Source organism: Mytilus galloprovincialis, chromosome 9 (genome assembly GCF_965363235.1).
Source record: "Mytilus galloprovincialis chromosome 9, xbMytGall1.hap1.1, whole genome shotgun sequence".
Classification (NCBI taxonomy): Eukaryota; Metazoa; Mollusca; class Bivalvia; order Mytilida; family Mytilidae; genus Mytilus; species Mytilus galloprovincialis.
The window spans coordinates 31,089,762-31,113,675 of record NC_134846.1 but is presented as its reverse complement, the minus strand read 5'-3'; the positions used below and the strand labels follow the sequence as shown (position 1 = coordinate 31,113,675).

The 23,914-nt window shown below is 31.8% G+C and overlaps 1 protein-coding gene across 4 annotated transcripts in view; it reads left to right on the top strand.

Annotated features, from left to right (window-relative positions):
• Positions 1-23,516, top strand: part of LOC143044798 (atrial natriuretic peptide-converting enzyme-like) — a 110,963-nt gene extending 87,447 nt beyond the window's left edge. For all 4 annotated transcript variants that reach the window (XM_076216963.1, XM_076216962.1, XM_076216961.1 and 1 more), the window contains 14 exons: positions 2,954-2,986; positions 3,858-4,094; positions 6,657-6,755; positions 8,245-8,508; positions 10,109-10,252; positions 11,462-11,569; positions 13,438-13,554; positions 14,336-14,468; positions 16,616-16,729; positions 18,253-18,305; positions 18,944-19,124; positions 19,560-19,831; positions 21,237-21,394; positions 22,856-23,516. In XM_076216963.1, the coding sequence (XP_076073078.1) occupies positions 2,954-2,986; positions 3,858-4,094; positions 6,657-6,755; positions 8,245-8,508; positions 10,109-10,252; positions 11,462-11,569; positions 13,438-13,554; positions 14,336-14,468; positions 16,616-16,729; positions 18,253-18,305; positions 18,944-19,124; positions 19,560-19,831; positions 21,237-21,394; positions 22,856-23,029 (2,087 nt within the window). In that variant the 3' untranslated portion in view covers positions 23,030-23,516. The remainder of the gene's footprint in view (positions 1-2,953; positions 2,987-3,857; positions 4,095-6,656; positions 6,756-8,244; positions 8,509-10,108; positions 10,253-11,461; positions 11,570-13,437; positions 13,555-14,335; positions 14,469-16,615; positions 16,730-18,252; positions 18,306-18,943; positions 19,125-19,559; positions 19,832-21,236; positions 21,395-22,855) is intronic.
• The last annotated feature ends 398 nt before the right edge of the window (positions 23,517-23,914 follow it).

The window sequence follows — 23,914 nt, the reverse complement described above, 5'->3', positions numbered from 1 at the left end:
AAATATTGAGCTACACGTGAATGGACAAACACTAATTTAAAGTAAATACATTCCAACAGATGGTTAAATTGTACATATGTTTAGTTTTCATTCATTTTTTAATTGTTTGAGGAAATGATTGATTAACGAGTGAAAGCACGAATCATAAGGTTTTATGTATAATCTATTAGATTATTCAAACAATATATTGACTTGCGTATATTTGAAACTTGCTCACATATAAGTGAAATGTATAACTAAAACGGCATTATGAACTTGTGGTATACACGATGATTTTCGAAATATTCAGAAATAGTGTTTTCAATAAAAACAAGATTTAATATGTCGTAAATTTGACGAATGAACTTTATTTTGGTTGTGAGAATAAAATAAGAGGAGGAAGATTTCAGGGAGACAATAAATATAATTGAGGAACACCGAACAATGACAAATCCAAAAAGAATATATGTATAAAAACTGTCCGAAATAAACCAAATAAGAAATGAGCAGTGTCAACTACATCAAAAACTGAAGATGGATAAGAAATGTTTTGATAGTTCTTTGATTCTTTTTTTTCGACTGAAATTCACCACGTGGTTTAATTTATATGTGCAAGATTAAAATGTTTATGTTGGAGATCAAAGTCAAGGACCTTTCACAAAATCAGAAAAATAACTTTGTATATAAAAGAGTTATTATAGAACAATGACAATGTAAGATCTTATCACAATCAAATCAGATTTACCAAAACCTAATGGAGCTTCCGTCTTTGACATTTGCAAAATCTCTCATAATGAACGCATTTAAGTGATTAACTTATAATTTGGTATGCATGACTTGGAATCTATAGTCATTTTACCATTTTTCCTTTCCCATACGTATATCAATAACCGATTGGATGACTTCTTCTGTATTCGTCAATAAACAACAAATCTACTGAACTGACGTTATATATTATTAAGTGATATTCTGAAAAAAAAACTTTATTTCATTTTAATCGCAAGGTTCTCTCTGGAAACATATAAGTATGAGACCTACTGATAGTTATCAAAGGTACCAGGATTGTAATTTTGTACGCCAGACGCGCGTTTCGTCTACATAAGACTCATCAGTGACGCTCATATTAAAATATTTATTAAGCCAAACAAGGACAAAGTTGAAGAGCATTGAGGATCCAAAATTCCAAAAAGTTGTGCCAAATACGGCTAAGGTAATCTATGCCTGGGATAAGAAAATCCTTAGTTTTTTTCAAAAATTCAAAGTTTGGGAAACAGGAAATTTATAAAATGACCACATTATTGATATACATGTCAACACCGAAGTGTTGACTACTGGACTGGTGATACCCTCGGGGACGAATCGTCCACCAGCAGTGGCATCGACCCAGTGGTGTAAATAGTTATCAAAGGTACCAGAATTATAATTTTGTACGCCAGACGCGCGTTTCGTCTACATAAGACTCATCAGTGACGCTCATATCAAAATATTTATAAAGCCAAACAAGGACAAAGTTGAAGAGCATTGAGGATCCAAAATTCTAAAAAGTTGTGCCAAATACGGCTAAGGTTATCTATGCCTGGGATAAAAAAATCCTTAGTATTTTCAAAAATTCAAAGTTTGGGAAACAGGAAATTTATAAAATGACCACATTATTGATATACATGTCAACACCGAAGTGTTGACTACTGGGCTGGTGATACCCTCGGGGACGAAACGTCCACCAGCAGTGGCATCGACCCAGTGGTGTAAATAGTTATCAAAGGTACCAGGATTATAATTTTGTACGCCAGACGCGCGTTTCGTCTACATAAGACTCATCAGTGACGCTCATATCAAAATATTTATAAAGCCAAACAAGGACAAAGTTGAAGAGCATTGAGGATCCAAAATTCCAAAAAGTTGTGCCAAATACGGCTAAGGTAATCTAGGCCTGGGATAAGAAAATCCTTAGTTTTTTCAAAAATTTAAAGTTTGGGAAACAGGAAATTTATAAAATGACCGCATTATTGATATACATGTCAACACCGAAGTGTTGACTACTGGGCTGGTGATACCCTCGGGGACGAAACGTCCACCAGCAGTGGCATCGACCCAGTGGTGTAAATAGTTATCAAAGGTACCAGGATTATAATTTTGTACGCCAGACGCGCGTTTCGTCTACATAAGACTCATCAGTGACGCTCATATTAAAATATTTATAAAGTCAAACAAGGACAAAGTTGAAGAGCATTGAGGATCCAAAATTCCAAAATGTTGTGCCAAATACGGCTAAGGTAATCTATACCTGGGATAAGAAAATCCTTAGTTTTTTCAAAAATTCAAAGTGTGGGAAACAGGAAATTTATAAAATGACCACATTATTGATATACATGTCAACACCGAAGTGTTGACTACTGGGCTGGTGATACCCTCCGGGACGAAAAGTCCACCAGCAGTGGCATCGACCCAGTGGTGTAAATAGTTATCAAAGGTACCAGGATTATAATTTTGTACGCCAGACGCGCGTTTCGTCTACATAAGACTCATCAGTGACGCTCATATCAAAATATTTATAATGATATCAAATATTTTTTGTGTCATATACATCATTTAAAGAATAGGGATACAATGAACATAATAAATAATAAACATAAACGAAAAAAGAGGGGAAATCTATTTCTAGGAAGTATAAATTTAAAGCAAACAAAATTAAAAAAAATATCATATAAATATACCATTGAGTGTCTTTTGATTCAATGCCTGCTTGAAAACGGTCCTTTTCCCTTGCAAACAGAAAATGTATCTGGTTTGTCGAATTTTGCAAAGCTAAGATTATAAGTTAAGGTTTTCGCATAGGATATAACAAAAGGTAATGTTAAGGGTATAACTAAGGCCTTTTGGCCCTTCTAGTTCTGAATATTAATAGATTCAGTTCTGAAAAGCATTAGATATAACTTCAAATGAGAAATAAAGTATATATGAATATTTATTACAGGGCCTCCGCCAATACATACGACAGTTTCACCTGGTAAGTAACCATATAATACAACTTTCTAGTTTTGTTTATTCTCAATGAAGTTAAAAAGGGAAATGCAAACCAACAAGTCGAACAGATCGTCAGAACCACAGTTGTATCATATAATAAAACCAAACATACATAAATATATATCAATGGACGTATATATTGCTAGATACAATCTAGTCCGTAGTGTGTAAGCCTGATGCTGGTGTTAACAAAATTAAACTAGTGTCAACGCTTTAAAAATGATTGCTGATGTTAATGAGATTGAAACAGACTATGTTTGTAGTGTTGTAATGTTTTGCTTCTGTTACATGTTAGGGTGCAGGTTGGCATTTAAACTCGGTAGATATATATCAATGGACGTATATATTGCTAGAAAAAATCTAGTCCGTAGTGGGTAAGCCTGATGCTGGTGTTAACAAAATTAAACTAGTGTCAACGCTTTAAAAATGATTGCTGATGTTAATGAGATTGAAACAGACTATGTTTGTAGTGTTGTAATGTTTTGCTTCTATTACATGTAAGGGTGCAGGTTGGCATTTAAACTCGGTGAATTTGTCTGTACCAATCTTAAGTCAGGTACCTGTTGTTCAGCGGTTGTCGTTTGTTGAAGTTGTTTATAAGGGTTTCTCATAACTCGTTTATATATAGTTTTGACCGTTGACGTTCCTGTTTGAATTGTTTTACACTTGTCAATTTGAGGCCTTGATAACTTGCTGTGTAGCATGAGCTCTGTGCGTATTGGAGGCCGTACTTTGACCTATAACGGTTTAACTTTTACTAAAAGTGTTTTAGATGGAGAGCTGGCTCATATGCACTCATAACACATCTTTCTTATATCTATGTTAGACAATTTAAAGTTTTATTTTATTTTCAGGTTTATGCCAGTCTATAACGTTACAGCAGTGTATCAACAAAACTGATTATAAATATACGTCTTTCCCGAACTTTGCTGGACATAAAAATCAAAAAGAACTTACGGATAATTTAGAACAATTTAATGATTTCTTAAATAACCAATGCTATGCATTTGCAAACTCATTCTTTTGTGCTTTATTGTCACCTGAGTGTCGAAATGGACGACGAATTCCACCATGTCGTCAGTTTTGTGAAGGTAAGTTAGCAGATAGTGAATATCCTCTTTCAATATTTATAAAAAAAATGTTGGTTAAAAATACCACACACTAATTCTTTTCAGTGATGCCTGCAGCCAAAATATTTGAATCATAGGCTGAAGAAAATGTTGATAAGCTATAATCCAAAAAGATTCAAAAGTAGGGCAAGCAATCATATTATCATTATGGTTGATAGGTCTCTATTTGTTCGGTATGTTTTATAGACGTTAGTCTATCATTGTTGAAGGCGATATGGTGACCTATAATTGCTTACAACCAAGCATTATAACTTGAAGAAAGTTGTCTCATTGGCAGTCATACAAAATCGACATATCTTGATATTGTTTGGTTTCGAACTTTTTTTTTTATCTTATTGCGAAATCGCTGTCAGTTCGGTTTTGAATGTTCAGTTTTGATAGTTATCAAAGGTACCAGGAATTTAATTTAGTACGCCAGACGCGCGTTTTGTCTACATAAGACTCATCAGTGACGCTCATATCAAAATATTTATGAAGCCAAACAAGTACAAAGTTGAAGAGCATTGAGGATCCAAAATTCCAAAAAGTTGTGCCAAATACGGCTAAGGTAATCTATGCCTGGGATAAGAAAATCCTTAGTTTTTCGAAAAATTCAGTTTTGTTAACAGGAAATCCATACAAATGACCACATTATTGATATTCATGTCAACAGCGAAGTGTCTTTTATAAATGTTTTGTTTTTACGTGGTCAGTAAGTTTATATCATGGGTTTGTTCGTTATTGCACGTTTGATATCCGAACGTTTGAAGTCTCCGTTGAAATCATTGACATTTTTATTCATTCAATTTATTTGAACTTCGACATTATGCTATAGTACTCAACTAAATGTCTATTGTTGGAGATCATTTGTTTATTCTTGAGTGTCTTTTCTTGTTAAATGATAATGTTAGATGAATTTAACTGTCTAGTTTACGTATTCTGAACTTTTCTTTTACTGACATCTTTGTCATCACTTTCGTTTTTAATATTTTAACCTTTTTCAAAGCGTGTAATCATGTTTTGGGAAAGTTCTGAAAACTTTTATGTACCTCACAATAGAAGGCGATGTAATATAAATCTTCTGACATAAGAATTGCGAACTTTCACTTCGCATTTGTCATGTTTGTGTCGAAATGTAATTGTCTTTTTATGTCCTATGGTAAATTAAGTGTAGAACCTGATATTGACTTTCACCCTGTCTAGATAACAACCATTAGTACTAAAATCAGACGGGTCTGATGAGTTCTCTATGGCTATTTTGTAGTTCTATTGAGATATCAAACGTCAAATATAGCATTATTGTATTGATCTTTGGGTGCTTTGTGATCTTCTGATTGTTATTTGATCTGATAGGTTTGTAAATTTCCGAGATACATTCTGTTTGTAGCTATCTTCTATGGAATACGTTCATGAAATCATTAGGAATATTCGAATCTAGATGTAAACAATAAAATGTAATTGATTTATCTATGCATACATATTAGATTTAGTAGATACCATACATTCTAGTTGATACCGATATCTATCAACTTGATATTTTCAAACTCAGAATTAGAGAGTTAAAGTATCTAATTTTGATAAATATTTAAGATAAGTAAACATATAAATCTTTATATATAAAACACGGGATCTGTTTTCCGTTAACTAAATTGAAAATGTCCAATGTATTATTACGACATTTTTATAAACATGATAAAAGTGAAGTTAAATAAAGAAGAAGGTATGATAAGGGTACATTTTGTCCCTTTACTTTTTAAAATAATTTAAATATATGATTTTCAAAAATTATAATACATCTTTTTAAAAATTATAATACATCTTTTTAAAAAATATAATACATCTTTTTTAAAAAATATAATACATCTTTTTAAAAATTATAATACATCTTTTTGTAAATTATAATACATCTTTTCAAACCAAAATATTGTTGCATGACATTAGGCAGCTGTCAGATATACGTAGGTCTATTATTGTAATTGGACTCATTAAAAATTTCTAATGCAATGTTTCAACATTCCGGTCTTAAACGCTCAACTCTAAAAACTGCCGAACTCGCCTCGTTTTCAAAGCCTCTCATTTGTATTTAGCTATAGGCAAACTTTTACCCAAAGCGATATCTTGTTAGACTATTTCTTAATCAAAGAAATGAACTTAGCATTGATAATATTTTTGGCTGAGGCTTTGGGTCAAACTTTCGTTTTGTTAAAGATTTGTAGAATAGTGACAGCCAAAACTAGAATGTATACACTATCGTGTCTAGAGATTAAATCATCCTATTGACTTCGCGAAAAAAAAACATATAACTTTAAAAGGAATGAACACGTGTACAGTTAAAGGAGCCAATTGATGGCTCTTATCGTACCTCATTCTTTATGTATCAGACAGAACCACCTAAACTTCACACAGAATGAGACAAACAAATCAAATGTTAATTGTTCATCGTAAAGGACTATCGTATACATTTCCGTAAAGAATTCAATCGTCGTGATATTCATGATATAAATCATACAACTCTAAAAGTAGGTACTGGTGATTATTTTATAGATGTAAAAGATGGTTGTGTAAATCAAACATTCTCAGTTGACTGTGATACGCTACCAGATTCAAATGATCCCTCAGTCTGTGCAGTTAATCCTTATAAACGTAAGTATATTACATAATAACATAATGATTCCAAACATTTTTATGCCCCATTGATGGGCATTATGTTTTCTGGTCTGTGCGTCTATTCGCCTGTTAGTTCGTCCGTTCGTTTATCCCGCTTCAGGTTAAAAGTTTAGGTCGAGGTAGTTTTTGATGAAGTTCAATAAAGTTGAAACTAAGTACACATGTTCCGTATGATATGATCTTTTTAATTTCAATGTCAAATTAGAGATTTTCCTCCATTTTGACGGTTCATTTAACATATAAAATGATAGTGATACTCTGGACACATTCTCGTTTTTATTGAAATAGTTTAAGATGGTATTTATGTAAAAGATATATATCGTTTATATATAGTAAGGTTATTCATTAAACCACAAGGATGATTCTATAAAGTGTCAAAACTCTTTTGACGCACTTTATAAAATAAAAATAATATTTAAGGTAGATGGGATGTCTAAATTATAATCCATAGATTGTTTCAATAATTTGCCAAAATGTAGTTTATATCATGCTTTTTAGAAAAATTATAAAAAGGTCACAGAAAGGGTTAGAAACGATGAAATGCGAGGCTGTGCCGAGCTGTGCTGAGCTATTTCCCCGTTTCGGGCCGAATCCTTATATCGGTGATATGTCAAGTCAATATACTATTATTGTCTTTATACTGCAATCTAAAAAAAACATTTTCAATTGTTGTTTAATGCGTTAAGTTTATTTATTTAATTTAAATATTGGGGGAAATACCCTTTAAAAAGGCCTCACAGCATACTTGTGGAGAAATATACAACACAATGAAATTTACATTTATCTGTTAAAACCAACACTCGATGGTGAACGAAATCGTTTGAGTATGGACTTAATCCTTAAATATCAACCATAAGCATATAACATACTAATTTATAGGTTGCAATCATAAAATATTAACAAATTTAATATGTTTTCCAATAATTGCAAGGGAAACAATGTTGAGTCGTTCCACGAATCGTTGTATGCATGTGAAATAAGAACAGGTTGAAGAGGTCGTATGAATAATTCAATATCATTTCGGCAATTTCTATTTGAATATTCATGAGGAAAAGTGATATCGGGTCAGTGACTGTATATGACATAGAAATATACAGTCAACGCATTTTGACTGCTCAAATAGAACGAGCGCAGTATAAATCTAGATATATTGACAATGATCTAAAAATGACAACAAACCGACATGTATGATATTTTTTACTTACCCCTTGTCAAAACGATGATGCTTGATTTCAAATAAAATAAGGATAGTTTGATGCCAATGGCTCATGTTTTTTTTCTATAATTAATTCATATATTTCATCCTAACTTTTGAGATTATTTGATAGCACTTATCAGAGCAAAAAGTCTTTATAGTAGTTTGTGTTTATCTAACTAATATCCACCCTTTAACAACAACTTCTAGGAACGGATCGTCACGTTCATCGAATAATTTCTAATTAGATTTTATGATTTAATTTTTTAGCTGCCCATTGTTTTGAATATAAGAATGAAAGCTTTGCAAGATGTTGGAGTATGGGTTATAAAACTACAGCTTTTCCTAATTATGCTGGAGAAATTTCTGAAGGAGAAGCAGCTCATTATGTGAATCTGTTAACCGTAGTCGATGACGCCACAAGATGTTATAAACATGCTTCCTTATTTGCCTGTTCAGCATTTGTCCCGAAATGCACAGGTATAGAAGTTGTAGGTCAGCACACCATACCACCGTGTAAAAGTCTATGTAAAGGTATCTGTCTTTGACTTTAGTATATATTAAGGATGCTTGCTTGTCATGTTTTGATTTTTTTTGTCATATTTTCGGAATCCTCTGGTTTTATCCATTTGAATGCATTAAACAATTTTGCCCATTGACCACCATTTTTATACGCATGTCAAAATTTTGACGGGACGTATTATGGTATACAAATGTCCGGTGTCCGTCCGTCTGTCTGTCCGGCGTAAATATGTCGCACCGTAACTTGAGAATGGCTTATCCAAATTTCATGAAACTTAATATAGTTGTTTCTTATGATGGTCAAATGATCTGTATACTTTTTGGTGAAAATAAGATTTAAACTTTTTGAGTTACAGCACTTTGTAACTAAAACAGGGGTGTGTTTTTTTCACATGTCGCCCCGTATCTCAAAAACGATTCATGATTATGGATTAAAACTTTAAACACTTCTTAGTTATATTAATCTTAATATCTGTATACTTTTTGGTGATGATTCAAAATTTCATTTTTGAGTTATTGAGTATTTTGTAAAAAAGGGGGAGGGTTTTTTTACATGTCGTGCCGTATCTCAAAAACAATTTATGATTATTGCTTAAAACTTTACACAGGTCTTTGTTATATTAATCTAAAGATCTGTATACTTTTTGGTTTGATTTGAAATTTTATTTTAAAAAAAAATAGGGTGGGGAGTTTCACATGTCCCACCTTGTCTCAAAAACAATATATGGTTATTGCTTTAAACTTTCCCATAAACTATTTATGATTAATGCATAAAACTTCCACACAAGACGTCGGGCGTATCATGCGCTCATGGCGCAGCTGTTTATTCTCTTTTAAAATCTTGTGAATGTATAATACCAAGCAATTTGTCAAGTATTATAAAATCTTATTTATTTTTTAATAGTTTTTGCAAACTTTAACTTGTGAATGATAAAGCTATGAAAAGTCAATAGAGAATATTTCCCGCCAAAATTTCAATGGCTAATATCTCGAAAACAAGCGCACTGTGACCTCTATATATGTTTTTGCTTTTTTTATTCCTTAATTAATCCCCTATTATATACTAGTTTTATGAAAAGCTATTTATTTTGAAACTGAGCAGCGAACGGGAATAGTATTAATAAATACAGTATGCAGACTAAAAATACTGGAAATATGAAATAATTTTCAGTGAGACATCCTTAGCCTGTTCAACAACTCATATACTTTGTAAACTAATACACAAATATGTGTTTAATAAGGTAAAGTTATGGTTCATTGAAATACAATGTACATGAAATCACGTCCAATTGAAAGAGAAACGTGCATAAATGGGACAATTTTCTAAACTCTTTCCCGAGATCAAAATAATATGTTGTGCCACTGGTGAACCGCTTTGAAATAATGTACTGACAACTGTCAGTTTAAACATTCAATAACGTTTTAAGAAGCTAAAAAAGGATAACATTACAATTGACAGGTTTTTTTTAAAAGATTTTAACATCTTAATACAACATTCCACAGTATCTAAAAAGAATTTTGAGTTACCATTTATTTCTTATAGGAAAAATGTATATAAAAGTTTATACAAGTTCAATTAATAGTTCTTCTCGTTTATTTTGAATTCTCACAGCCACGAAGGCTGGATGTGAAGTATTTATGAACATATTCAGCATGATATGGCCAGAAAATCTTGACTGTGACGCCCTACCAGACGTAAATGATACATCTATTTGTATTGGGTATGCCGAAGCACACGAACCTAGAAAGATTGGAGGTAAATACTCAATTTGATATCTTAATATATATATACATATATATATAAAAGCATCTCATTTTGTCGTTTTGAAGCACAAACGTGTATTTTCGGAGGAAAACAAACCGCCTATGCTAGATCACATTGTTTTCAACATTAACATGGGGAAGAACATTTTGTTTCTTTACGATATTTACGAACTAGAAATAATTTTTATTATTCAAAATGAATATCAACAGGAGTAAAAAAAAATTAAAAAAAAATTAATGAATTCAAGGTCGTGACGATCTACAGCAGGTATACAGATTATCCCTTATAAGTTGTCGTTTCATACGTTTGTGAACTGTATGTTATAGCTGTGAAACTAAAGATGTGGTGCTTATCTTTTTTTATGTCCCATGTATGGGCATTATGTTTTCTTGTCTGTGCATTCGTTGGTTCGTTCGTCCGTCTGTCACATGTTCCCTATGCTATGATCTTTCTAACTTTAATGCCAAATTAGAGATTTTCCCCCATTTTCACGGTCCACGGTCCATTAAACATAGAAAATGATAGTGTGGTTGGGGCATCCGCGTATTGGGGACACATTATTGTTTGTAAATTGATTTACACGTTCAATTGTAGCATTGCTTGGCTTTCCAGTCTATGATAAAATTTTCTTCTACCCTTAATATTTTTTTCTGGTTTGCTACTAGTATTCGTAATTTTGTATTCTACTTTAATTGTATTTATCGAGTTGCTTCCTTTTTTATGTAATCGAGTATACCTAAGAGAAAATACCCGCTCTGAACTAAATTTTGCTTGAAACAATTATAAAACACTCAAAACAGTAGTTTTTGTTTTTCTTTTGGTCATTAACACGGATACTTTGTATGTATAATACAACATTCATTATGAAAGAGGGACGAAAGATACCAAAGGGACAGTCAAACTGATAAATCTTAAAACAAACCGACAACGCCATGGCTAAACACGAAAAAGGCAAACAAACAACAGCACACATGACAAACATAGAAAACTAAAGAATAAACAACACGAACCCCACCAAAAAACCTGGGGTGATCTCAGGTGCTCCGGAAGGGTAAGCAGATTATAAGATTAACAAAGAGAGAAAACCGAAAAGAAAATATTTTGTTACAATGACATTATAACTTTCTATATATTTGCAACAAATATGGAAATAAATAAATTACATTTACCTACTTTTATATAAGTCATTGAAATTTGCAGCATGTCCCACTGAACAGTTACGCTGTGACACGGATGTGTGTATTCCGTCATCGTGGGTTTGTGATGGTTATCAAGACTGCAAAGACAATTCAGACGAAGAACTCTGTGGTAGGTCAATTTATAGCTTCGTCGCTGTTAAAATATATTGATAATCCCATATTAATACTTATTGAACATTATTTTACATGCAAGCAAACTTATTGTTTTTATTAATTGTCTTCGTTACAGACTGAAACTTGAAACATATTCACTGACCAATGTTTTTTTTTCTATATTTTTTCAAATAAGCAAGATATAAACCACATTTTGTTTGAAGTACGATAATGGTTTTATTCTTCATTAGATGACATTATTGACCATACGTCTGGCATTAATGGCCACCTTTTTTAAAACCCAATCTGTTCGTAGTGCAACACTTCAAATTGAGAAATGGATAAACATAAAAAAAAATCAAATTAGTCAAATTTTCACGGAGATTTCAATTAGATAGAGAGATACTTAAAATGACAAACTTAGGCGATAGTAGCTTTACCGATGTCATAGTTTCAAGATTCAAATCAGGATAATAAACAAAACAATTGGTAAATCGCATAAAATACAGGGAAGTAAGGAAGAGTAAGCCTCTCCTGTTATACATGCTTCCCTCGCCTTACGAGTCAAAATATCACTATGAGACAAAAACACACTCGGAAAAAATAACGCTTCATACGACTTGGCGGGAATGTTCTTAGGCTGCGAAAAAATGTTTCGATAGTGAGTTCACACATACTATCCGTCAACTAATTCGTGATCGGTGGTGACTGTCAACAGTAAGTAAGATAAATTTCATTCGTTCTTTTTGTTGGAGGATTTTTTGTGCATAAGGAAAAACGACCAAAAAAAATAAGCCTACAAATGAGTCATAAGAAAAGGTATTTCTGGATGTTGTTACTTTTTCGTATACAAAATGATATTTCCCGAAAAATGAGATTGTAGCACGGAAAATTAAGATCACGACTATTGATGTCGACGATTATTAGGGAGCTACCATTTGATTTTTATGGGGGGGCTAGGATGAAATTTGAAAAAAATAGGCAGGACAGGAGTTTTGAGTAAAATAAAAGGCAGGATGAGACACTTGCAAAAAAAAAAAGTCAGGATGACAATTTATGTAAAAAAAGTCAGGATAAACTAAAAAAAAAAGGCAGGACCGAACAGAGTGAAAAATAAAAAGGCAGGACAGAGATTACAGCTAAAAAAAATGCAGGACAAAATTTTTCATCCTAGCCCCCCCATAAAAATCAAATGGTAGCTCCCTTATGTCTCATCAAGGAAAGTGAGGGAAAATTTTCGGACTTCCCTTACAATGCCTTACCAGAATAACGTTTTTGGTTGATATATAAATAAAAAAAGAGGTGTTTGTGATTGCCAGTGAGACAACTATTCACAAGAGACTACATGACACAGAAATTAACAACTATAGGTCAGCGTACGGCCTGGAACAATACCACATGTCAGCTAAAAAAGTCCCTGAAATGACAAATGTAAAACAATTCAATCGAGAGAACTAAATGCCTCTTGGCTATGGACAGGCACATACATACAGAATATGGTGGCGTTAAACATGTTACCGGAATCCCAATCCTCACCTAACCTCGGTTGAGTTTCTTAACCATGAAGTTGTGTTTTACATCGATTGGAAACTTTGCGCACATGTTCATTTTGATATGATCTTTTTATTTATAACAAATTAGAATTTACGACAAAAGTTGCTCTTGATTGACCCTGTAAATGATAGAGTAAGCAATTCATGGTGTTATATTGACATACATTTCGATTCATAGATACATTTCTTGCAACATTTTTGACTTGATTAGACAAACGAAAATTGAAAGTACTAGAATACATCTTAATTGAAGTTACAAATTCATACCTATTTTTTTTCAATAACAGATATCATTGCATTTTGTGTGCTAATGTTTTTATACTCTTTATAGCCAAATGTCCAGTAGGACAAGAAAAATGCCATCCAGTTTCCGGACAGTGCATAAGTACCAATTTAGTATGCGACGGTGTTGGCGATTGTTATGAAAACGTCGACGAAGCACAATGCAGTATGTACATTTAGCTTAAATGTTGCTAATGATAGTGCAAGGAAGCTCCAAGGTGGTACTCAACATCTAACTAAAATTAATTTTGCTCGTTTGATTTTCATTAAAGCTGAACAACAAATTTACTTTGGCCCTTTGATCAAAATATTAAAATTTCAGATTTCAGATTAAAACGTTTAGCTGAATTTTACAGAGTTATCCCCTTTTAATGTTATGCACCACCTTACGACAGTTCAGTTAAATCTTTGAACTTGTTTTCATTCTGACCTTCACTGTTATTATTTAACTTAAGGTTTAATTCTTTATATGATATCGAATTTCGTTTAACTTAGCTAGTAACTTGTTTTATTTTCAACGTTGTTTCAAAAATTAAACTAATATTTTTATCAATTTTATAAGATTCTTTGCTTCGCGTACTTTTTCTATACCAAACCATGTTTGCTGTGTCATACCGTTGTATCGTAGCTGTTTCATGCATAGCAACCGCTTAAAAAGTGTTGAAAGAAACCCTTCGGGTATCATTTTTGAATGGTGCAAATTTCGTAATATTATTTTGTAAAAAGCGTATTCGATATTTCCATAATGATTGTAATAAAATTGAGAATGAAAATTGGGAATGTGTCAGAGAGACAACAACTCAACCAAAGATCAGATAACATCCGAAGACCACCAATGGGTATAAAGCATAGTTAACACCAAATATTGTCCTAAATGTGGCATGCTAAATGTTTAATTATCACGATATTCAACATTTTCTCTATGATTGTTTTTAATTTGGTTTTAGTTAGACTTGGAAATGGTACAAACTCGGGCATTTTACTAGTTAAAGATGGTGTTAGTTCACATTGGCAGGAGGTTTGTTCTGATGACTGGAATGCAACATTCAGTGATATGGTCTGTAATCAGCTGGGCTACAAGTACGTTCATTTGCTTTGCCATTTTACAACCAACATATCGCATAAAACAAATTAATTTCAAAACGTTGTATTTTATTTTTTATTTCGATGCTGTTTTTTTTTTTATTTTTAAACTAAAATTGTTTCATTTCAATTTGTTGAATAAAATGCTACATCAAAATATTGCTTTATATGTAAGATTGTATCACATTTATTTTGAAATATTCAAAATATGTGTTTAACTTGGATTGTTTTTTAAAAGTCATTTGTACATGTAAATAATTAAAGAAGATTTGCTCCTGAACGCTTTTAAGGAGGTTCGCTACTCTGTTTAAAAATAACAAGCTTTTTAAAAGACTGCTATAAATTGATAGTATATAAATAAAGAAACTAAAATAGCAGAAAAAAATGATGGGTCCGTGTGCTTGTTTTCGAGATATAAGCCATTGAAAATTTGGCGGGAAATAATTCTCTCTGTTGATTTTTCTTACATTTAACATTGGCACTCTTCTTGTTTAAAAAAACTATGAAAAATAACAGGGATTTTAAAAGATTGTGAAATATGGCTTCTTAAACTATATGTAATAAAAATATAAAAAGAAAAGTAGGGGTTAGTGGGCAAATTTTTTTAATGTTAATACATGGATAAAACTAGAGGATTCCAAAAATCTGGCAAAAAATTAAAAAATAGAGGAGCAAACATCCTTAAATAAACACAAAGTAGTATACTGCTGTTCAATAGTTAATTGTGTTCAAATTATTCAATAAACAAGAGTTAATGTGAGGACCCTTTATACAGATTTTTGCTAATGAAGGAAGGATTCATAAAGAAACAATGATTTGATTAGAATATACCGTGGAGTAAAACTAGTTTTTCTGTTTAAATCAATTTATTTCGAGGAAGTCTTTAGGGATGTACACCTCTGAGGAGCAAACAAAAATTCTAGAATTAAACTTTTTTTCTAAACCTGATTTTTGGATAATAAAAAAATATTGGTGAAGAAAAAATCATACGTTGGTGAACTCTTTTTTTTGCTACGATCCTTTTTGAAAGTACCCAATTTTGATGATTTTCCCATTTTTTGATAAAATTTTACCAATTTTTGGGCTATTATCATGAATAAAATCACACTTCCACAATAAATCTTTCTTTCATACTTTTAATAAAGATAAAGATAAAATTTGAATGAATTTAACTGAAAAAAAACTATAGGTAGGTGTTAATATAAGAAAGTGTTATCATATTTTGATGCTTTTTCGTGTCAAATTTACAATCCTGTAAATTTTGAAAACTTGTGATTTTTCTCTGTTTTAAGATCAAAATGCATATAAAATACATATCTAAGAAATTTGGAACAACAAACATGTACATGTTTCTGGTAAAATCATTTCTTGTACTCCTCAACCTTTTTCTCAATATTTTGGTTAAAAAAAATTACTTAATTGGTAATAGAATTTGAAAAACTTCTTACTCAAAAACGACTTATTGTGAATACACAATATTTTTACAAGTCAAGTTTCATTTTTTTTTAAATTCATTGCTTTTTTCTACATGTATCGCATGTTTTATAAATTCAAACGAGATTTCAACGAGACTGAAACAAACATTGCATATCATAGAAATAATATTCTTAAAACGGTCAACATATTATATCATGTTTTACTTCGATTTATCTGCAAGGATTCTCCGTTTTTTATTTTTCTTTGGGTGCGTTTTTTCTTTTTTCTTTTTACTTTTTATACCATTTTTTCTCCCTCAATCAAGCTTGTTACCAAATGATCGGAAATCCATAAATATATAACATTTGACAGTAAAATTACAACAAATCCTTACAGAATTACCTCAATTTATCGTCGTAACTATAGAAGCTTTTTATAAATGTTAATATTTAATACATATAGATATTTAATGAAATCACTTCTTTGTTCGTAGTTGATACTTGACATGTTTGTGTGGATCAAGGTTTATATAGTTATCAAAAGTACCAGGATTATAATTTTATACGCCAGACGCGCGTTTCGTCTACATAAGACTCATCAGTGACGCTCAGATCAAAATATGTGATGCCAAATATCGATGATATTGTATTGTCTTTCCTTTTTGTAAACAGTTTATTTCTGGTCGCTACTTTTTATTATTAATTCGTATCATTAACCTATTTTTTAAGAGATACCAAATCATTCGAAGCGACAAATCCAGGTCAAAACCTAAAGTCAGTTATACATATAGATCTGAAGAATGGTTCTGACACTATGGCTCTTCAATCCTACCTACAAAAATCGTAAGTATAATACCAGCATCAAATAAACTTATCATAGATACCAGGATCAAAATTTTGTACGACAGACGACAATTTCGTCTACAAATGACTTATCAATGACGCTCGGATCATAGCATTGAAAAGGCAAAATTAAGTATGAAGTTAGAGACTATTAACGACACAACATTCCGAAAGGTTTTGACAAATTCTGATAAGGCATTTTACTTTACTTTATAGAAAATCCTTAGTATTTCAAGCAATTCTGACATATACAAGCATGTCAATAGTTATCCAAGGTACCAGGATTATAATTAAACACACCGGACGCGCGTTTCGTCTACATAAGACTAATCAATGACGTTAAGATCAAAATAGTTGTAAAGCCAAACAAGTATAAGGTTGAAGAGCATTGAGGACCCAAAATTCCTATGGGTTATGCCAAATACGTCTAAGGTAATCTATTCCTGGGATAAGAAAATCCTTAGTTTTTCCGAAAAATTCAAAGTTTTGTAACAGGAAATTTATACAAATGACCATATAATTGATATTCATGTCAACACCGAAGTGCTGACTACTGGACTGGTGATACTCTCGGGGACGAAACGACCACCAGCAGTGGCATCGACCAAGTAAATAGTTATAAAAAGTACCAGGAAATATAATTGATATTCATGTCAACACCGATTGCTCAATATTCACAACAAAAATCCAGACGTTTACCATGTTTACAGAGATGCAACGTTCTTCATTTATGTCTTATACCATTATATATTATATAAAAGGGAGATAATCAAAATATTTTTGTGATTAGATGATGTTTGGAAATATTGAAAAAGTTAATTTTCGTTCTGTTGGTTTATTTTATCAGGTTTTTTGAACTTCACTCATTTACACTAGAATTCGCTATTACTGTTAATACTTTTTATGCCCCATTTATGGATATTATGTTTCTGGTCTGTGCGTTCGTCCGTTTGTCCATCTGTCCCGCGTCATGTTAAAGTTTTTGGTCGAGGTATTTTTTGATGAAGTTGAAATCCCATCAACTTGAAACTCAATAAATAGATTCCCTATGCTATGACCCTTCTAATTTTAATGCCAAATTAGAGATTTTATCCCATTTTAACGGTCCCCTGAACGTAAAAAATGATAGTGCAGATTGGGCATTGGTGTACTTGGGACACATTCTTATTTGTAAGTAGTTATGTAGGTATTGCTTAGTCTAAATACCAATTGAAGTTATGGTAATTACATATTAACTTAAGAATTGTAAAATTTACAAATTCAACATATGTTGTTTTTTTTTTGTAAATTGGACACGAAAGCTTGATGCATTCTTTAAATAGACATCATATATATAAATTGAACATTTAGTTTGTTTGTATTTTTCAACTTTTTATGGATGGCAGGCTATGAGTTTGTTAAAAAGAAAAAGAAAAAAATACGATTGTTATGTTTAATATCCATAATTAAAAATAAAGAATTTAATTATTCTTTCTATTGTATATATTGTGATATTTATTAAATTTAACGTTTTTCACTTACAGTGTTGCTAGCTGTACCAGTGGAAAAGTTGTTCATTTGTCTTGTGAAAATGCAGGTAAACCAACTATTATCTTATTGTGAAAACATTAGGTAAAATATATAGTGGAGGATCCAGGGGAACCATTGTTTTGACGATCAATGCAACATCCCTTTATCCTGGGTTTGATCTCTCTTCCTAAAAATAACTGGATCCGACCCTGATTCAACTACAGAAAAAGGAAGTTTTACATGTTTCAAATTATGCTTCATTCTTAATTGCAAGCATGAGTATAAAAGTGCGATCATTGATTTTTCTTTTTAAATTTTAATCAAATCAAATTGGAGATAAACGACATAGAAACAGCATCCAAATCACAAAAATACTGTTTTTTCTACATGACAATTCAAATTAATAATTGTGTTTTTGTCTTCCTTAAATTCGGTTCTGTGTCCATCCTTTTAAAGTACATAAAACATTTTTCTAAAAATATAATTTATTCATATTTACAAAAATGGGTTTGTCGTGACAAGCAGGTTTAACAAGTTTGAACACATATCGATCGCGTTTAATAATTAGCAAAGTATTGACATAATTTATGTCCTATAATATAGATTCCCATTAATAGTTATTTTAGTCTCTAGTTCCTTAGAAACGAATTATAACACCACTGTGTGTGGTATTTTTTAATGTCTGAGTTTCCATTTTTATTCTAGTATGTGGTAACAGACCGGCAAAACATCCGTCTCAATTACGAATTGTGAATGGCATTGAAGTCGACCCCGGAACATGGCCTTCCCAGATTTCATTACACGGCGGTGAAAATGAAGCTTATTACTGTGGAGCAAGTTTGATAGGCCACAGCTGGGTCATGACTGCTGGTCACTGTGTAGGCGGGTAAGATATTTATATTGTTTAAACATTACTATTTTAAACAATAAATTTGGGTTAATGTTGAAATAAGTGTGGAAGTCTTGCGGAATAATGCTTTCCTTGTAGCTTATTGAAAATATTGACACTTGCATAATAGATCAATTACACGATGTGTTCATTTTCGCCATATTCCTTAAAATATTTTGTTCATAAAGATTGTTATGATATTATCAGGTGTTTGACAAATTCTGAAAAGTCTGTTAAGATATAAAGTAACAGACGCCGAAAAGACATGATGAAAGAATCGTAAAGAATAATTAACACAACATAAGGAATTCACAAACAAATACAATTTAACAAATGAGTCCTATATACTCAATTTCTTTTCAACGGTCTTGCAATGTGCAATGTTTAGACTATCATAACAGTTCACTAAATACGTATTTTTTGGCTATTTAGAAATAAGGATGCATCGACAATAACATTGAAGATAGGAGCAACTAGGCGATATGCATATTCAGCGTATCGTCAAGTCAGAAAAGCTAAAAATCTCTACCCACATCCAAAGTACAACCCTCTCACAGTAGACAATGATATAGCATTGATAGAATTAGACGAACCTGTTTATTTTAATGACTACCTCCGTCCTATCTGTCTGCCTGATCCTACTGATGTGACACCAGCCGGAACAAGATGTTATGCGGTCGGATGGGGTAGAAAAGATGAAACAGGTAAATTTTTTGCTAATACAGTGGAAACCTGTTTTAACCAAACCTCTTCGGGACCTAAGATTTTGTTCGGTTTTGGCCGATGTTCGGTTTTATCAGGTTCACAACACATATAATTTGATATGACGGTGCTTTAGAAAATGTTTGGTTTATACAGGTTTTCGGTTTAAGCAGGATTCGGTTTAGCCAGGTTTCACTGTAGTATTTTCAACATAAAAGGGAGTATTTCAACTGAGTTGTGTTATATTATAGCTTAATGACATCAGTTCATGTCAATGTTACTGTTTGTTTTTTTCTCTATATATAACGATATATTTTTAATCAATTAAGACGTATTACATACATTTTCTTACTTCGTGTATGACTTACAATATTTAATTTTAAAGGGAACAACTATATGAGAAGGTCTATTTATTTTCCTGTCGTTTAATGTGTTTGAGCTTATGATTTTTTTTCTATTTGATAAGTGACTTTCAATTTTAAATTTTACTTGAAGTAAGGTATTTTTTTTTTTTTTTTTTTAAGTTATTGAAAGAATCATTCCAAACTACCATTGTTGAATATACCATCTATTGACATGTTGCATTATATACACACAATGTTGTATAAAACATGACTTAAACAAAATTTGTTGAACCAAAAGAATCCAAATAAAAACTCGTAAATACTTTTAATGACGTGATGGTGTTCAGATTAAAAGTAACATTTTAAAGGACTGGAAAAAAGTAAAATAAGAAAAACACCGGACTCGGAGGAATTTCTAAACGGACAGTCTCTAAGCAAAAGGCAAAATTAAAAGGTCGAACACATCAAGCGGATGGATAACAACGTTCAAATATTATTGCCTTGGTTCAGGCTTTTTCTTATCAGTATACCTGGTTTGATAGCTAGCTCAATCACTCACTTATATGACAGTCGGATCAAATTAGTGGTCCAGCATTCAACATTGTTTATAAATAGTTTAATCAAAGGTACCAGGCTTTTTAATTTGATATGCCAGTCGCGAGTTTCGTCTCCTTAAGACTCATCAGTGAAGCTCAGAATATGAACATTATTAACAAACACGAAATAAAAGAAAAGAAAACATTACTAGAGCACAATAACACAATGACGGGATGTATGAAAAAGGGACAGTGTATTGGCATGAAAATAAATCATAGTGTTTCCATTAAGATTATATAATTAGTCATTGGTCGCTTCATTGTCTCTAATTATACTGTTTTCAAGGTGAAATTGATGATATTCGTAAAATATATGAGAATTTTTGCTGTAAAGTTAAAAAAACATAACATTTTCAGATACATATTATGTTTCAAAATCTTAACAACGATAAACCATATTTTTCATTCTTTAAACGTTTGCCCTGATGTGGTGTTTATATCAATATTTCAAAATTGTTAATTTTCAGCAACTGACTATGAAAGAGCATTAAAGGAAGTTACTTTGAACATTGAAAATTGGGATTCCTGTAACAATGCAATAGAAAACTCTCCAGTGAAGTCATCATACAAACTGACAGATAATATGATATGTGCTAGTGGAGGACCTGCCCATGATGCATGTCAGGTTAGAATACTATAGACACTTTATTGATTTCGACAATTTATTGAATAATAAGCTATAACATATCAATAACAGGGCAATTTAGATAAACGATATGGGCATTAATTTCTATTTTGAAGATTTATTAAGATTTTGTTTGCTTCAATCATTTATATCAGCGGAATAATGAAATAAGGTTTCGGTATTAGGAGTCAGTTGGGTTCAATTATGAAAACAAAACGTTGACATTGCTAATGTATAGTTGGATTGCAAGTCAATTATTTGATTAATTTGAATCCGTATTCATGCCAACTTCAATTTAACCTTAACCTAGGGATGAATTACGCATGTGCAAACAATTTTATGTAATTCAAATAAAAAGAACATCAACATGTGTTATGTCTAACATGAATGTTTGAAAAACATTTATATGAAATGTAAAACCTTTTATCGATTATGCATATACAGTTAACTCTCGTTGTCTCGAACTCGGTTGTCTCGAAATTTCGGATGAGTCGAAGTTTTCACGTGGTCCCGAACTTTATTCCATACAAAAGTATATAATTCAACTCCTGATGAGTCGAAATTGGATGAGTCGAAATTTCGGTTGAGTCGAACTAAATTTACGGTCCCAAGGTTAACAAAAGCATTCAAACTTAATTTTTTATCTCGAACTTATACACATATGTCAAAACATGACCTCCGGGATTTAAATGGATTGAATAGTTAATCTGACAATACACGTGTAATTAAATTTCCGGTCACTGACCACTGTATTGATTTATGACATGCTATTTCCATGAGTGTTTACCCAAGATTATCTTTTATAAAATTTTGATAAATAATTAGTGATACATTGTTAATGTTCATGAAAAAGTATTTAAAATGTTTACAAAAAAAATAATTTGTGATTTACACTAATGAGCTTGGGTCTGTATGAAGTGAGGATTGTGGCTTCCGTTGATGATCACCTAAAAACTACTCAAACGGCGTCTTTAATCATGTTATATTTTCTTTTGAAAAGAAAGAGTAAGATAAAACAAAATGAATAGAAATCAAAGTTTTCTTAAATCTCTTGTATCCGAGAATAAACAATTTTGTCAGCTATAACCGACCTGAATAACAAAACTATCGATTGAAAATTACTCTCTTGGAAAAACCATAGGATTTTTTTTAATTGAAACATTGAATAAGTAAAAATAATGTCATTATAATAATAAAAGACTGTGACATACACACATCGATCTGATACTAGAATATCGATCCCCTTGTCATATCCACCCGGATTTATTTTAGCTTTACCAAGCTAAGCAAGAGTTGTGTCCCTTAGATTGTCGAACTTCCGGTGTTCGTTGGAGTCGAACTATGTGCATCTTGAAATATTTCTCTGGTCCGGCTGACTTCGACATAACGAGAGTCGACTGTATCTATCTTGACCAAAGGCTTTCCCATCAATGTTATATCTACTTTTTGATCTTGTTACAGGGTGATAGCGGTGGACCATTATTGTGTTCCAAAAACGCAACACTAGATACTTGGTACCTAGCCGGAGTTATTTCTTGGGGTATAGGATGTGCTGTAAATGTTCCAGGTGTATATACTGAAGTACCACTGTATGTCGACTGGGTCCGAGAGACTACGAAAGGGGCTGTTGGATGATATTAAAACTTTTCATTTATTTTTATATTTTTATCATATACACATGATACACCATAGACAACATAACGTTATAAACTGACAACTTTACTACCCAGATTAACTATAGACCAGTACTAGTAGAAGTCATTATCATAAACAATATATTAGACCGTGCCTACTTGTACTTTCTTATCCTGAAGTGCAAATAGCACGATACTGTATATGATAATATACACATTTATATTGAGTACCTTGATATGAAGACAATTTGAAATAGTGCATGTGAAGTCTTAAAAAAGGTGTTTATACTATAAAAAATATTATTATTGATCAAGTGGGATATTGCAGTATGGAACTTTGAAATATAAGACCACTAGATACACATGATACAATGACGTTTGCAAGAATGTTTTGAGAGATTTTAAAAGTTTTATAGATGTTATAGATCCTCTTAAAATTGAAACAAAATCGACAAATTATGTTAAATATAATACAATTATGAAATGCATGCGTTCGTCGCGCTTTTCTGGATGTACCTTATAAAAGGATGTATAGGACCTTATCCTTTGATGAACCGTAAGATAACTAGAGGCTCTAAAGAGCCTGTGTCGCTCACCTTGGTTTATGTGAATATTAAACAAAGGAAGCAGATGGATTCATGACAAAATTGTATTTTGGTGATGGTGATGTGTTTGTACATCTTACTTTACTGAACATTCTTGCTGCTTACAGTTATCTCTATCTATAATGAACTTGGCCCATTAGTTTCAGTGGAAAATGTTAGTAAAAATTTACAAATTTTATGAAAATTGTTAAAAATTGACTATAAAGGACAATAACTTCTTACAAGCCTTAGGGGGTCAATTGACCATTTTGGTCATGTTGACTTAATTTTAGGTCTTACTT